The sequence below is a fragment of the Danio rerio genome, chromosome 1 (genome assembly GCF_049306965.1).
Source record: "Danio rerio strain Tuebingen ecotype United States chromosome 1, GRCz12tu, whole genome shotgun sequence".
Lineage (NCBI taxonomy): Eukaryota > Metazoa > Chordata > Actinopteri > Cypriniformes > Danionidae > Danio > Danio rerio.
In genome coordinates, this window is record NC_133176.1 from 56,104,980 (window position 1) to 56,122,500 (window position 17,521).

The 17,521-nt window shown below is 35.0% G+C and overlaps 1 protein-coding gene across 1 annotated transcript; it reads left to right on the forward strand.

Annotated features, from left to right (window-relative positions):
• The first annotated feature begins 8,400 nt into the window (after positions 1-8,400).
• Positions 8,401-16,068, forward strand: wu:fc75a09. The gene is made up of 2 exons (XM_001336813.7): positions 8,401-8,494; positions 12,487-16,068. Exons 1-2 carry the CDS (start codon positions 8,468-8,470, stop codon positions 13,171-13,173), a joined length of 714 nt encoding a protein of 237 aa, XP_001336849.3. The 5' UTR covers positions 8,401-8,467; the 3' UTR covers positions 13,174-16,068.
• The last annotated feature ends 1,453 nt before the right edge of the window (positions 16,069-17,521 follow it).

A 17,521-nucleotide genomic window follows, 5' to 3' on the forward strand; every position in this document is an offset into this window, starting at 1 on the left:
TGTCGCTGGCATACTTCACATTTCTGCACTAATGTCACTATGTCTCTGTGCATACCTGGCCAGTACAGTACCTCTCGTGCCCGTCTCTTACATTTCTCCATTCCCAAGTGTCCCTCATGCACAAGTTTTAACATCTTTTTCCTCATGGTGTTAGGTACGACTATTTTTGTTCCTTTTAGCAGAACTCCATCTAGCACTGTCAGTTCATCTTGAAAATGTTGGTATGGTTTTTCCAACATTCCTTTCTCAGGCAAGTGAATTATTTCTATCACTCTTTTTAAATGTTCATCCTTCTGCGTTTCTTTAGCTATCTCTGCCCACTTTGCAGTAGATACTGGTATCTGTACTCGGATAGAGTCTACGTGAACTTGCACATCCTCCTCTGTGCTGCTTGTGCTATTCTGCAAACTAGCTCTGCTCAGGGCATCTGCCACAATGAGGTGCTTGCCTGGTTTAAACTCAAAGGCCAGATCATACTTCTGTAGGCGTAGCATTAGTCTTTGTATGCGAGGTGGCACTTCTCCTAGTGGTTTCTTTGAGATTGCTATGAGAGGCTTATGATCTGTTTCCAGGATCACTGGTCTTCCATAAACATACTCATGGAATTTCTCGCAGCCAAACACTGCACCTAGAGTTTCCTTTTCTATTTGTGCATAGTTTCTTTCCGCAGACGTCATTGTGCGAGATGCATATGCAACTGGATACCACTCGATGTCATGTTGCTGAAGCAAAACTGCTCCTAAACCCAATTTCGATGCATCCGTAGAGACTTTTAGTGGCTTATCTTGATCATAGAACTTTAAGACAGGTTCTTTGGTCAAACTGTCCTTTAACCACACCCACTCTTCTATATGTTCCTTTTTCCATTGCCACTCTGTGTTTGCCTCCAACAGGTTTCTTAATGACCTTGTATTTGCTGACAGATTTGGAACAAACTTTCCTAAATAGTTTACTAACCCTAAAGCTCTCTGCAGGTCTTTCTTGTCTCTTGGTTCTGGCATTTCTTTGATTGCGCGGATTTTCTCTCTGTCTGGTTGTACCCCTTCTTCAGACAACCTTTCTCCCAGGAAGGTAATTTCTCTTACTCCGAACTCACACTTATTTTTATTCAGTTTTAATCCTGTTTTCTGTGCTTGATTTAGGACTCTGCAAAGTCTTGCGTCGTGCTCTTTCTTTGTACGTCCCCAAACCACCACGTCATCAATGAAAACTCCTACTCCTTCAATTCCATCAAAAAGTTGCTGCACAGTTCTGTGGAATACTTCTGGGGCGGAACTGATGCCAAACGGTAATCTTAAGAAACAATGCCTTCCAAATGGCGTATTAAAAGTGCACAGCTTTGCGCTTTCTTCATCTAGGACCATCTGATAGAATCCAGATGAGGCATCCAATTTGGAAAAGTAACATGCTCCACTCATCGCACTTGTTATATCAGACTTTGTTGGAAGTCTATAGTGTTCTCTTTGAATCGCTTTGTTTAAATCTTTTGGATCTATACACAGTCTTAGATCTCCATCTGCTTTCTCCACTATTACAAGTGAGTTCACCCATTCTGTGGGCTCTTCTATTTTCCTGATGACTTTCTCTTTTATCAGTGTGTCTAGTTTCTTTTTAAGTCTCTCCTTTAAAGCAACTGGCACTTTTCTTGCTGGGTGAATAACAGGTTCTGCAGTTTCCTTCAACTTTATCTTGTGTTCTCCTGGTAACCGTCCTATTCCTCTGAACACTTCTTTATATTGCTTTATCCAGTCACTGTGCATAACTTCTTTGGTGTTTGCATCTTTCTTTTTCTGTTTCACTGTCATGTCTTTGTTTATGACATGAACTCTTTTTATTAATCCAAGCTGCATACATGTTTTCAGTCCCAGTATTGCTTGTTTGTTTCCTTCTACGAGCACAAAAAGAACATTTTTCTTCTGTCCATTATAGGACAAACTTACCCTGCATACTCCCTTTGTCGGTATGGTATTGTTGTCATAGGTTTTCAGATTCACCTTTTTGTCACATATCCTGGGCTTTTTTATCAGTCTTTGAAAATCTTTCATCGGCAGGATGTTTGCCTGTGCTCCTGTGTCTAATTTTAGTAAGACATCAGTACCATTTACCTCCATGTGTGCTATCCATTCATCATTTGAAGTAGTTTGCCCTTCTTTAATTGAGTCCAGGAAAATCGGTGCCTCTTCATCCTCACTGTCGCTTCTCTTTTCAAGGAGTTGAACTTTTTTCTTTGAATAACAGCACTTTGCGAAGTGATTTCTTCCTCCACATTTTCTACAGTCCTTTCCAAATGCTGGGCATTTTCTCAGTGCATGTTTGTTGCCACACTTTCCACAGGCCCTGCTCTCTTTGTTTGGCTTTTGTTGTTTTTTCTTATTTAACATGGCTTTCTCTGAAGCACTACGTACTGTATCCACTTCTGCTGTCTCCTTCTCTTCACTGAATGTCTTCAGCTGTGCCATTGCACACTCTGACGCTTGGCAAATTTTTATTGCCCTATCTAATGTGAGGTCAGTCTCTTTCAACAGTTGCATCCTCACTCTTTTATCTTGTACTCCAATTACTATTTGATCTCTAATCATGGAGTCACACAGCGTTCCAAAATTGCATGTCTGGCTTTTTAATCTCAGATCTGTAACATACTGCTCAATGGATTCTGACTCCTTCTGCAGTCTGTTTCTGAAGACATACCTTTCATAGGTCTCGTTTTTCCTCGGTGTGCAGTATTGTTCAAACTTCTCTATCACAGCCTCATATTTATCTTTTTCTTCTTCAGTAAAGACAAACGTGTTATACACATCCAGTGCACTGCGTCCTGCCACTGTTAAGAGCAACGCAATCTTCCTCCGTTCATTTCCATCCAGCCCTATAGCGAGCGCATAAAGTTCAAAACTTTGTTTAAAAACTTTCCAGTTCTCATTGACATTTCCCGTCAACTTCAATTCCTCTGGTGAACGGATGTTATTCATCATCTCTCTTTTTAATTTTCGTTATTTCTCCTGGTACCATGTATTGACGAGGCTCACACACCGAGTACTTTTGTCAGAATGCTTTATTCTTCTCACATAACTCAACTAGGCTTACCATGGCCTCGTACTGCCATCTAGTGGTCACTTATGATAGGTCTTCAAAACACCTATCAATACATATGCGTCAACAGCACTACCATATTTGTACAGTGCTCCTGTAAGATGAGAAAATATTTTATATTCGTCTATTATATATTCCTTCTATGCTAATGAAGGACTACTGAGACATTCCATACATGGGATGGGACCTCCTGTAGTGGCAGAGTTCCTCACAGCTCCAATACACATCTCTGCCATTTGCTTAGGGGTCGGCAACCCAAAATGTTGAAAGAGCCATATTAGACCAAAAAAAACCCCAAAAACAAATATGTTTGGAGCCGCAAAAAATGTAAAGCCTTATGTAAGCCTTATAATGAAGGAAACACATGCTGTATGTATATATAGTAGCTATATTAGCCTACTATAAAAATGACTAAGTTGGCTACAAATACATAATGAGCCTTCATGATTAAATAGCCACTGAAATCAGGTGGTTGGTCACCATCTGTGAACGGTTTTCCATGCTTTATTATCTCCCGGTATGTTTACAACAGCCACCTGCCTGGCATCCCGCCCTGCTGATAGAAACCTGTGTCGCAGGCTATGACGCAAATCTTCGTTGACAGAAATGTTGAAATTAAATATTAATTCTACACACTTTTACAGCATTTGAAAACGTTAAAAATGTTTGTCCTCCTATAGAAATCATATTAAAACAAAGATATATACTAACCTTCCCCATCTTTTTGAACATTTTTGAAAAAGCTTCAGGGAGCCACAAGGGCAGCGCTACAGAGCCGCGGGTTGCTGACCCCCGGCTTACAGTAACCATGTGCTCTTCACCATACACAGTTCATCTGCTCGTGATCTTCCTTCATATAACTGTGTCATGTTTGGTGTCATTTGACAGTTTATGACTTCAGCTTTGTAGTGATGAAATCAACAGAGACATTGTTTGATTGTATTTCAATGTACAGTGTATTTACTATTGTTAGTCATGCCTGTATGTAATGTACTTCTCCCCCATTTTATCTCCTCAACTTTGTTCTCATGTTCAGCTGGTCTTGGGGGTTGGTTTTCACTCATGTTTGACGATGCTTTGGTCAGGGTATAATAAGGAAAGTTACCTGATGATCTGGGAGAATGGTTTTTACTCTGCATCTCCCGCACATCGAAGCGTAGCCTCATATGCTAACAAAGGCAGTTTCACTGTCTTTGTTGCTCAGCAGTGCACATGTTACAGCTAATTTCTTTATGCAGTATGCTAGTTTGTTTCATTCTACTGTCTGTCTATTTAAGCATGTAACTTAATAAACAACTTTGCCTGCTTTAAGCTTTGAGATTCGTTCTCTTTATCAACGATTATAACAACTTTAATGGAGTCAGATTAATAACAATGGAGTCAGATAAATAATGGATTTAAACACGCTTCAACTGCTTGCTGTTTCTGACTATTGGTTCAGAATAGCAGCGTAAGCTTCAAGCCTCACACTCCCAAACGACAATCAAGCAACCTTTTGTTTTGACTAAAGCCAATGTGAAGATGCTGGACTTTAGCGTTGTGTGTAGTAATGAGCAAACAGAACACAAACGCAGAACATTTCATAGGTACGATTTAATTTTTTATGTTTTTGTATTTTACAAACTTTTGTTCAACAAGTATCGACGATAAAAGTCTCTTACTGCACTGACCATAAGGCAAAGCAGCACCAGCTTGCACTAAATTCTAGGCTTATGCTAGTTTTGGTGAATAAAATAAGCTAACATTGTAAATATGACAACAAGACGCTGCGGTGCCAAAAATTTCTAAATAGTTTAATGGAGATAAAAAATATTTGAATGCCTTTAAATAAATAAATAATTCATGCCATCCTTCAACTGCTGATTATTTCAGAATAGTGGGGGAATACCAGCCAAACACTACAACATCATGTAACTAGAACCTAAAGTTCGTTGACGAACTTTGATGTTGGCTTGAGAAAGCCAACGTGACTGCGCCGGGGACTCGAAGGCAGTTGGCAGGAAGCACAGCGGTTGAGAAGTGGTTGCTAGGCGGTTGCTAAGATGTTGCTAAGGCATTCCTAGGTAATTGCTAGGGTGTTCTGAGTGGTTTCTAGGCTGTTGCTAGGGTCCACTGGACTGTTAATCGGAAGGCCTCATTTACATTTTTGATCAAATCGAGAGAGAGAGAGAGAGAGAGAACTGATTTGTTCAGGTTGTTTAATGCAGATCACTATAGTATAGTTAGTATTTATAGTATATATTATAATCTGAACAAAATTACATTATAATAAATATCATATAAAGAAAAATATTAAATTAAAATACTAATGAAACAATAGCACATAAATTTAGTTAATTTGTCTTTTATTTAATCAGTCTTATCAGTTTTGCAGTTAATATAGAGTACAGTCAATTTACCTTAATTTGCAGCGTTATATATATAGTTATAGTTATATAGTTATATACAGTTTACAGGAAGAAAATCGCATTAAATACAATATTAGGCCATCTTCATCACGTGGTTAATTCTGACCAATGACGTTGTTTCACCCCACTGGCCACTAACACAATGTTATAATCGTAATATTTAATTGTCATCACCTGGGTGATTGTTTTTTTTTTGGTACAGCATAGGCCAAAAGCTTGGCTTTCATTGTCATTATCACAAGTGAGGAGAAGGCTCTTTTGCGGTACAGAATATTCTGTTTTGAAAGAAATATCTGAAGTAAACTTATGTTTTTGCCAACATAAAAGGGGGATAAAAAATAATCCTTATAACCCTAACCATAAATGTGTGTGTGTGTATGTGTGTATATATATATATATATATATATATATATATATATATATATATATATATATATATACACTGTTGAAGTCAGAATTATTAACCCCCAGTTGATTTTTTTTCCCCTTTTTTAAATATTTCCCAAATTATGTTTAACAGAGCAAGGAAATTTTCACTGTATGTCTGATAATATTTTTTCTTCTTGAGAAAGTCTTATTTGTTTTATTTCGGCTAGAATAAAAGCAGTTATTAATTATTTAAAAACCATTTTTGGGACACAATTATTATCCCCTTTAAGCAATTTTTTTTTTTGATAATCTACAGAACAAACCATCGTTATAAAATAACTTGCCTAATTACCCTAACCTGCCTAGTTACCCTTATTAACCTAGTTAAGCCTTTAAATGTGACTAAGCTGTATAGAAGTGTCTTGAAAAATATCAAGTCAAACATTATTTAATGTCATCATGGCAAAGATAAAATAAATCAGTAATTAGAAATAGGTTTTTAAAACTATTATGCTTAGAAATGTGCTGAAACAATCTTCCCTCCATTAAACAGAAATTGGGGAAAAAATAAACAGGGGAGCTAATAATTCTGACATCAACTGTATGAATATATATATATATATATATATATATATATATATATATATATATATATATATATATATATATATATATATATATATATATAGGGCTCGAAATTAACTTTTTTACTTGGTAGCACCGGTGCTCCCAACTTCAAATATTCAGGGGCACCAAAATAAATTTAGGAGCACCAGAAAAAATTTAGGAGCACCAACCAAAAATGAATGAGCACCGCTGCAAATTGCTTTTTAAGGGATTTATTGTATTTTAAAACAACATCAATAGGACTGACAAAAACCAGAAACAACTATCTAACTAATGCTGCGAAGACATTGATATTTGTGTGCAATAATTCTAAAATTAATGTCTAATAATTAGGCCATAGAATATTAGTGATGATGAAAATGACAATAATAGTAACAATGAATTCCATTTCTCATTATGATACTGCCTTGAATGTGCATGAATGTAGGTTATCTGCAATTAAAAGTCTGTTACTTTATATAAAATAATTGTATAGTTTGCATCAAACAAAAATGAAGCATTGCAGTTAGAAATATTTATTTTGTACTGCTGTTTTTATATGCATGTCAATTTAATAAATAATATTTCTGCTACAAAACAAACAAAAGATTATAATAAATAATTCAATTCAATGATGAAAGCTGCAAAGCAGTCATCAGTAAATAAAAAAAATAATAATATACACCTCAAAAAAGAATAGACAAAAGTAAGAAAGTAAAGTCTCACTTCTATCACTCTTTAAAAGTTTTGGTTTCAGTTTGTGTCAATTTAAAGGTTCAGTCTGAGATGATCTTCATTTTTCTGTGTTTGTGGAAAAGCTGGCGAGTCAGCCGACCCAATTTATGAGCAGGCAGAGCAGGATTCTTGCACTAACCATCGGCGCAATACTGGTCTTTGTTATGAGCCGCAGTTTCAGTGATCTCAGCTGGTGGATCATTATTCACCACGTGACGTGTCACGATCTCTCTCATCTACACCTCAATTTTAGGTGGGGTTTGCAAACCTGTGTGCTTTAAGTTTTTACTCTTCAGCCGTTTGCATTTCCCGTGGTCATAAAAGCTCCTTCCCTGTCATCTGACAGCGGAATACCTTGAGTGATTGACAGCTAATATGAACCAATATAGCGGCAGGGAAGAGCGATTCAGCACGTTTTTACAAAAAATCAAAACAGGTCGCACTACAACCATTATCTGCAGTCGCACTAATGCGCCCAAATATGTTATGAGGTCGCATAGATTAATTTTCAGGCGCATATGCGACCAAAATGGTCGCAATTTCAGCTTCAAATGTTGTAACAAGCACGTCTGTAATGAGCCCGAATTTCTGTAGATTCAAAACAGTCAGTCCGGATATCCCCGCCTCTTAAAGGGCCAGTACTAAATTACAAAGGGCTCAAAAATAGTCTTCTGGCGCCATCTCGTGGACACTCTGACACGCTTTGAGTCTGAATTTTACAAATTTAATATAAAAAAATATTTATAGGAAAACTGTTATTTATAATTACACCAAATAAATATGATAATTATCTGTAATTTCAAACACATCTTTTGGCCAAATTTGAGGATTGTATACTTTTTTATATGCCCCAAATACTCGATACAATTTTTTAATTAAAAAATTTTTAATTCAAAAACTACAAATCTTATCAGGATGAGGACATACAGCAACCATCTCATGAGCAGTAGGCAGCTTTTGACCAAATTTGGGGCTTGTAGCATCTAAGCCCTGGGAGGAGAAGCGATTGCTTTTTTTGGTCAGAAGCCGGAATAATAATAATAATAAGAATAAGTTTAAGTAGCATTACAGTATGTTGGCTTTCTCAAGCCAACATAATAAGAGCTCAAACGAAAACATTTCAACTTAAACCACGCCTAGGAAACGGTTAGAGGAGGTCTGATTCTCAAAAACACACTCCAACCCTTTCATTATCAGTTCAGCCATTTGCTCTGCTGCATCCTCTCTTTCACCACTGCTGCTGAACTAAAGGATCCTCCACAATGCCACGTCCGGTTAAAGAAATGCAGGTGAAGTCATTCTTTTAGAGTTATTTAATTATTACAACATTTAATTCTGTGATTTTTGCAGTTTCTATTGATGGGTAGCAAATTTTAAGTGCATTACCGTCGTTTTTAAGGTCAGAAAAAAGGCAGCTAGTATGCAAATTTCTAAATACGCAGTTCACGAGAATCTTACATGCTCTATCTTACTTTATTGATCATTTACACTTATATATAGCAATTAAATGGCTTTGTGTGAAATTGTTTATTGTGGTTCAGCTCTTTTTTTTGGAGAGAAATCTCTTTTTTTTTGGGGAGGGGGGGTAAAGTAATCATAAGAAACACTTATTTTGCAAGTAAAATTTAAAAATGTACATTTACTGGACTGAAATTATTAGTATATGTACATAACAACAATACATAATTACCTACATGAAGCTTTTCAATGTTTAAATCACATTGTTTTGTTTTATTTTCCAGTACTGGGTTGCAGCTGGAAGGGCATCCGCTGCGTAAAACATATGCTGGATAAGTTGGCGGTTCATTCCGCTGTGGCGACCCCTGATAAATAAAGGGACTAAGCCAAAATGAATGAACGAATGTTTTGTTTTATTGCCTCCACAATAAAACAGAAACTATTTGATGATAAACACAAAGGAGTTAAATAAAACATTATCCGACATTTATTTGCATTTTATGTAGGAAGCCTTTTATCTAAGAAGCCCTACAGGCATTTTAAATTCTAATTTAGGCAAATTATTTATTTTTAGTAATATGTCAGCAAATGCGGGCGGCTCAGTAACTTAAAATCAAGCTGAAACCTTATCAACGTATGAAAATAGGTTAAATAAGAAAAACGCAAGTTGTCATGACTTTTTGATCATCTAAATTGCTATAGTGTAAGTATTTAAAAAAATATTTAATTAACGTACTTTATATTTATTTGATACTAACAAAGTTTAGTTTGACATTTGAAAAATGTACAATTTATTTCAACTTACATTAAGACGACTTAAAAAATCAACTTAAAAAATCAAGTTAAAACCTTATCAATGTGTGAAATTAAGTTAAAGTAACAAAAAATTTGTTGTCATGACTTCTTGATCATAATTTTTTTACAGTGCATTTAAAAACAAAGTATTTAATTAACATATGTTGATATATTCATTTTATATAGCATGTTTAGTTTGACATTTGAAAAAGCTATTAGTTTACAAGTCATTTCAACTTACATTATTTAAGAGGACTTTAGTTAAAATTTGCACAAGTTTTTAACTTTATCAGTGCATGAAAATAAGTTAAACAAAAATATTTAAAGTATTTAATGCACATTTATATTTTAGTTTTATACTGCATGTTTAGTTTGACATCTGAAAAAGTCATTTCAACATTAATTAAGAGGACTTTAGTTAAAATTTGCATAACTTAAAAAACCAAGTTGAAACCAAATCACCGTATGAAATTAACAAAACTTAAGTTATCATGACTTTTTGATCATAATTTGTTAATGTATAAGCATGTAAAACCATACTTAAAGTATTTAATTAATGTACGTATATATTTTATTTTCATGTTTAGTTTGACATTTGAAAAAGTTTTTACAGTTTACAAGTCACTTCAACTTACATTAATTAAGATGACTTTAGTTAAAATTTGCACAACTTAAAAAAATAAAGTTTTTAACTTTATCAGTGCATGAAAATAAGTTAAATAAAAATATTTAAAGTATTTAATGCACATTTATATTTTAGTTTTATACTGCATGTTTAGTTTGACGTCACCTGAAAAAGTCATTTCAACATTAATTAACAGGACTTTATTTAAAATTTGCATAACTTAAAAAACCAAGATGAAACCAAATCAACGTATGAAATTAACAAAACTTAAGTTATCATGACTTTTTGATCATAATTTGTTAATGTATAAGCATGTAAAACCATACTTAAAGTATTTAATTAATGTACGCATATATTTTATTTTCATGTTTAGTTTGACATTTGAAAAAGTTATTTAAACACATTAATTATGATGACTTAAGTTAAAAATAGCATATCGATATAAGCATATTTTTAATTATATTTTAAGCATACTTTAGCATATTTATAAAATTAAGCTAAAGTAACAAAAAAATTGTCATGACATCATGATCATATAATTTGACATAGTCCAAGTATTTAAAACATATTTCATGTATTTAATTATTGTATGTTTACATTTTATTTTAATACTACAATGTTTAGTTTGACATTTTATAAATTTTTTACAAGTTACTTCAGCTTAAAATTTGCATCACTTCAAAAATTTAAAAGTTGAAACCTTAACAATATATGTAAATAAGTTAAAGTAACTGTAGTGGCAATTTTCTTTAAAGAGGCTCTCTCAGTGGTCAAGAAACAAAGTCTTACCCGGGATGTCTTTTCAAAGTTTTATTCTTCATAAAGACGGTCACAATCATACAGCAACTACAGTTTCTGCAGAGTGAGACCCTGAAGCAAAATGCGTTCACCCTTTTATCTGGTTTGTACTGCTTACGAGGTCAAATCCTAATAAGGCCTATTCTGTACGTGCGTCAGGCGTTTTCCGCTGTTTCTTCTATATGTCCTAACAACAACCATACATCTTTCTTGAGTAACCACAAATTTCGTTGATGTGGACCCTTAAAGTTAACCCTCACATAGCCTTTTAGCGAAATCCTTAGGATGAAGACAAGTACCAGATAAGTACCCACAGGAAGATGGTTGTATAGAGGAAATGTACACAGTTTTTATGGTGATTTTTTTTAAGTGATTTTACCATTAGGCCCACACGTCTAAAATGAGTCTCAAACAAGTGTCCACTATACAAAGGTCATCCAAAAATGAATTTCCATTACAGTAACAAAAAATGTTATATGACCAGCATGACTTTTTGATCATATAATTTGTTACGTTGCATTTAAAAATGTAACAAAAAAAAAGAATGCTTATGTCTGATTTTCATCCCAGCATCATAAGTTTGACATTTGAAAAAAGTTATTCAACATCAACACGACTTAATCAAAAATTTGCTAAAAAAAAAAAAAAAAAAAAAAAAAAAAAAAAAAAAAAATCAACCTAATCTAAGTATGAAAATAAGTAAAAGTAACAAAAACTTAGGTTTTAATGACCGTTTGATCATAGAATTTGTTACATTGTATTTATGTAAAGTATTGACTTAATGATCATTTAATTTGTTAGTGTAAGTATTTAAAAACATTAATTAACACATTTATATTTTTATTCAACATTAACACGACTTAAATAAAAATTTGCATGACTTAAAAAATCAATCTGAAACCTTCTCAACGTATGAAATCAAGTTAAACTAACAAAAATTTAAGTTGTCATGGCTTCTTGATCATAGAATTTGTTACGGTGCATTTAAAAATGTAAAGTACTGACTTTTTGATCATTTAATTTGTTAGTGTAGGCATTTAAAAACATTAATGCACATTTATATTTTAATTTATACTAGCATCTTTAGTTTGACATTTGAAAAAGTTTTCACAATTTATTTCAACTTACATGAATTAAAACGACTTGTTAAAATTTGCATAACATAAAAATTCAAGTTGCAGTCTTATCAACGTATGAAAATAAATTACAGAAACAAAAAATTGTTGTCATGACTTCTTAATCAATTTTTTTACAGTACAAGTATTTAAAAACATATTTATTAATAAATATTTAATTTCATACGTTGATTAGGTTTCAACTTGATTTTTTAAGTTATGCAAAGTAAGTTGAAATAATTGTAAAATGTAATCACTTATTAATGTATGAAAATAAAGTAACGTAACAAAAAATTGTTGTCATGACTTTTCTTGATCCTATAATTTGTTACAGTGCAAGTATTTAAAAACAAATTTTAGGTATGTTTATATTTTATTTTCATACCAGCATGTTTTGACATTTAAATAGCGATATTTGAACACCAATAGGCCCATGTTTTACAATCAAGCCAGACTAAAATGTAGCATCTAATTTTAATCTCTCCATCAGATGAGGACTGTTCCGAGAAAACTAAGAACTATACATGATCTCCAAATGAGTCGATTTGGTAAGCCGTGGCCCAAACACGGACTCCAGCTCTTATACTGGTTTGTGAAAGAGTGCATTTGGGAAAACGACGACGAAATGTTCCTGGCGTGCGACCCGACGACAGGAATCTTTGGCTTTCACCCCTTTGAGAACAGAAGCAACGACCGCAACGAGAAACTTCTTCCAGACATAGATTCATCATACTATGTGGTCGGGAATCTGTATTCGCCTCAAGCAAACATGTTGAAGGATTACGTGAAAAAAAATAAGTACGTCCAGAATGATCTCCAAAACACAGACCGCATCATCGTCACCACCACGCAACAAAAGCAGTGTTTTGGGAAAATATACGCAACCACACACAAAGATAAGTTTGATTACGACCCGAACGACACATTTCACATCTCAAGGAGCCTCCTGAAGAGCATCCAATCATTTGAGAGTGTTGAAGATTTTCTGAGGAGCGTTGGAGATGGTGAAGTCTCTTATCAGATGTGTTTGGTAGCGATGGTTCGAGTGCATGATGATGATGATGATGATGATGATTCGGACTTAAAAGATGAGATGAAATCAAAGAGCAGCGCCGCTGATCATGCTGATACTGATAGTGAGAGACCGCTGCGAAACTGTGGCTGCACCATACTCTGAAAATCCTTTTGAGAGTAAAAGGGAGTTCAAAAGTACACTGGAAAGTCAAGGGTGTGGTTTTTACATGCTTTTTAATCGCGCTTGCTAGATTAGTTTAGAATTTCCAATAGCATCTGGCTACATGCAATCTTAAACACTTTCGCATGTCGAGATGTTCATGATATGTGTGTGTGCTGGCGCTCACGGGCACACGCAAAGCTTGAAGGTAAACAAACAACGGATTATCATAAACATTTTATCGATAATTATTTACACAGTTAGCATTAAGAAGGAACATAGAAACGTTATCTGACTAACATCTAGCAGCTAAATGTGTCTGGAAAAATATTCAAAGACTTTTATTCTCATAAACCGCGCGCACGTGAATGCGTCTGACTGTTCTGATTGGCTAAAGTAGACGTCTCACGTCAGCACATTCTAGACGTGTACGTGCTCTAAAGCCTGATTTATACTTCTGCGTCAAGTGACCGGCGTAACTCACGGCGCAGGCAACGCGCGTGGCTGTGCATTTATACTTCTGCGCGCTGTCTCTGTCAGTCTGCATTAACACTTCCGAAACGCTAGTTGGCAGTGAGGTGTAAATGTTCCTCTGTGTCGAGTTTCTTCGCTACTTTTTTGCATTTCCTGAACACTTCCTGTATGTACAAGTGGCTCAAACTAGCTCATTTTGAGGCAGGAACCGGCGGACGTGCAACAACTTTAACTATGAGGTAAACACAAAACAAAACTTTCCATCCGGAGCTCATTCACGGTACTCCACACTTGTAAACAATCGCTCGCGCGGCGTCGCGCCATTCGCGCGGCTCTCAGTCCCGCCCAGACTCGTCAGTGCTACCAAGCCGACCAATCACAGAGCTTGCACTACGCGTCGTTGCGACGTGTAGTTACATTTTTTGAGAGGTGCACGTCAGTGACGGCAATGGCCACGGCGAAGGGCTATGCGTCAGCGCCGTAGCATACGCCGGTGTTTGACGCAGAAGTATAAATCAGCCTTAACACGCAGCCACGCCCCCTGGGTCACAGATTTCGACGGTCACAGAATATGGTGTAACACCGGCAATCTTCCTTCTGCATTCACACAGCGCAGCATTCCAGCAAATTACCGGTAATGTTACAACTTCTTTTTCCGGAATATAGCCAGAACGATTTTACCGGTATTTTCAAAAAGGGCCTGTTCACACATACAACCTTTCCGGAAAATTGCCGGTAATTTTCCGAAAAGGTCTGTATGTGTGAAAGGGGCTTTAGGGTGCTTTCACACCTACACTTTTGTTTCGGAACGTGTCTCGATTGCCCAGTTAGCGCGGTTCGTTTGGCAATCACCATCAAACCACCACCTCTCCTGACAGTTTAGCGGGACGCTGCAAAATAAACCCCGACACTCTGACCAATGTGAGGAGAGTTTACTCGCACGTGACTTGTTTTAGCTCTTTTGGTCCGATTAGAAACTTTGCAATGTGAAAGCCAACCGCTCCAAGAGCAAAGAGCAACAATGTAACAATTGTAATCTCTGTTTCGGAACAACTGAATCGATTCACAAGTGTGAAAGCACCCTTAGACACATGCACTCAATAGAGCTGATGACATCGTTGTGAGGAGGAGGTAGGGCAAAGTCCCTTTAAAGCTGCCTTTCCACTGCATCTGACAAACGACAGACTGGAAGTCATTCATTTTTAAAGGAGAGTAGTCCGGGAGTTCCGATCATCTCTGTATGCGGAAAATTCAGGCCTGATTTAAGCTGCGGATACACAGATTACTAAACCAAAAAACTTTAGTTTTTAAGTGTAGCTGGTTCATTTAAACGTACAGACGTCAAGCTTTATGTGGATATATTTATGTCGTATAAACATTTTTTATTTTTATTTTTTTTAATATACGAAAGTTAGAATATATAATCACAGTATGTTAACAAGAAATCAAAGAGACAAAAAGAGCAACAATTTTGGAAAAAGAAACAACAACAGATAACAAAAAAATAAACAAACAAACAACAAAAAAACAGGAGGGGTAAATACATTACAAGTTAAAGAAAAAGATTATATAATTTACAAATTTCAGTTGTTTTTAAAGCCTTTTTGTAAAAGAGTTAGACACTGTTTCAAAGTAATACTGCATTTCAGTAAGCAAAATATAAAAAAAAGGTTTTTGGTTTGAAAATTTACATTTATGGATGTAAAATTTTGTTAATAAGACAAGAAGATTAAGAAAATATGTTTTCTTTTTATGTAAAGCCCCCGTTCCATAATTAACAAAACCAAATAAAACATTCTCCCACAGCAAGGAAAATTCCTCATCAACATTCTCAATTATAAAAAGTGAGAAGTCTTTCCAAAGCAACCTAGAGTAATTGCATTGCCAAAATAAGTGAACCAGGGACTCAGGGTGCTGCCCACAAAATGTCGTATCTAAGTTTGGTCTGAGCTTCTCCCCTGGAGAAACGTCAGTCTATAGCGATCGATGATTGGCTGCTGTACTAGTAGGCGGGGCTTCATTTTCCATATTGATCATTACAATTTTCCCCATTGAAAACTATGAGTGACACGTCCTGTGTATTCTAGAGTCTTTGGGTAGGGTTAAGTATATGCATGAAAAGCATTGCATGCAGTCTTACCTTGTATTTGCACCCGGTTTGCATCCAGACCTTTCTCAGAATTTCGTCAGACAGTAGGCCTGTTTTAAACTTTTTTTGTTTTTTTTGTTTTAGCAATAGTCTAGAATTTCTGCACTGACTTTAAGCTAATTTTATTTTATTAGCTTAGCAACAATGATTTATTCATATGGACTCAACCAGTTATGTATCAAACAAAGCATGTAACCCGACACATTTATTCTTTTGACATAATTAGGCAATGATTCTTAGAGATGCATGGCTATAAATAAAATACAAGACTACAATTTTTTTTGTCTGAGTATTTATTAAAATAAATTTACTTTTAAGGTTGGCCGAACAGTGGCTCAATGGTTAGCACTGTAGCCTCACAGCAAGGTCACTGGTTTCAGTCCCAGTTGAGTCAGTTGGCATTTCTGCGTGGAGTTTGCATGTTCTCCCCATGTTGGTGCGAGTTTCCTTGCTCCGACTTGCTCCACAGTCCAAACACATGCACTATAGGGGAATTGAATAAGCTAAATTGGCTGTAGTTTATACGGAATTAGTTGGCGGTTCATTACGTTGTGGCGACCCCTGATAACAAAGGGACTAAGCCGAAAGAAAATGAATGAATTTTTAAGGTCACACTTTAAAATAAAGGTTTCATTTGTCGAATGTAGTTACTAACATGAACAAATAATGAACAATGTTTGAGCAGAATTTAATAATCAGTTTAAAATTTAAAATTCACACTTGTTAAGATTACAATTTTAACCGTTTCTTAATCATTCACTGCACAAAAACATGCAAATAACAACACTACTGAACAAAAAAATAATTAAATTTGATCAATGATACATAACAATCCTCCAGAAGACACTATTAATTTTATATTAATATTAATAAATTAATAAATGTTTTGCATAATTTGTTCCTTTTAGTAAATACATCCACATTAACTAATATAACCTATTTAAAAGTTTACACAACAATTTACAATATGTTTAAAGTTGATCAAAATGTTCATAATTACATGTTTAAAGTTGCTAAAAATTAAAAATGCTAATAATTCCTGTGTGTGTTAAAGTCGTCAAAAGTAAGAACAGAGACTCAGATTCAAAGAAATGAGCCTGGAAATGGATTAATTGTTGTCTTCAGCAAAGCTCTGGTTCCGTCTGAACAGAAGTGCTTTTTAACAATGTGAGCAGAATGAATTGGAATTTGACCTTGCAGATTAGTTTTGGCCTTGAAGGGTCTTATCAGCTTGTGCGAGACTATACAGATGTCCTCTTTAGGAAATAAAGAGAAAAAAACTAAACCAACATCACCATCATCTGCTCTCCATTAAAAAAAACTCAGAACAAAAATTAAAAGGAAATATTAGATACAATATAAAGCTATGAAAAAAAATGAGAGAGCACTTGTTAATTCAGAAAATGTCATTTTTATGGAAGTAGTATATATGGGATTTCGAAAATGCTGTTGATATTTTTCAGTGTCTATAATGTCTGATAACATTTCTTCTAAATTTTATTGTCAGAGCATTTTTTAAATCATTTGTCAGAATAACCAAAGTTTTCATTCGTTGTGATTGCGAAAGAGAGATTTTCACACCAAAATGCTGACTTCATGACTCTTCTGAAGCTAAATACTGATGCTGTATTATCTTAAAAAAATAACATAAACCTTTTTTATATTCAAAAATGATCTAAATCACATTTTTATTTAAAATTTGGAAGAAATGTTATCACCAGTAGAGGG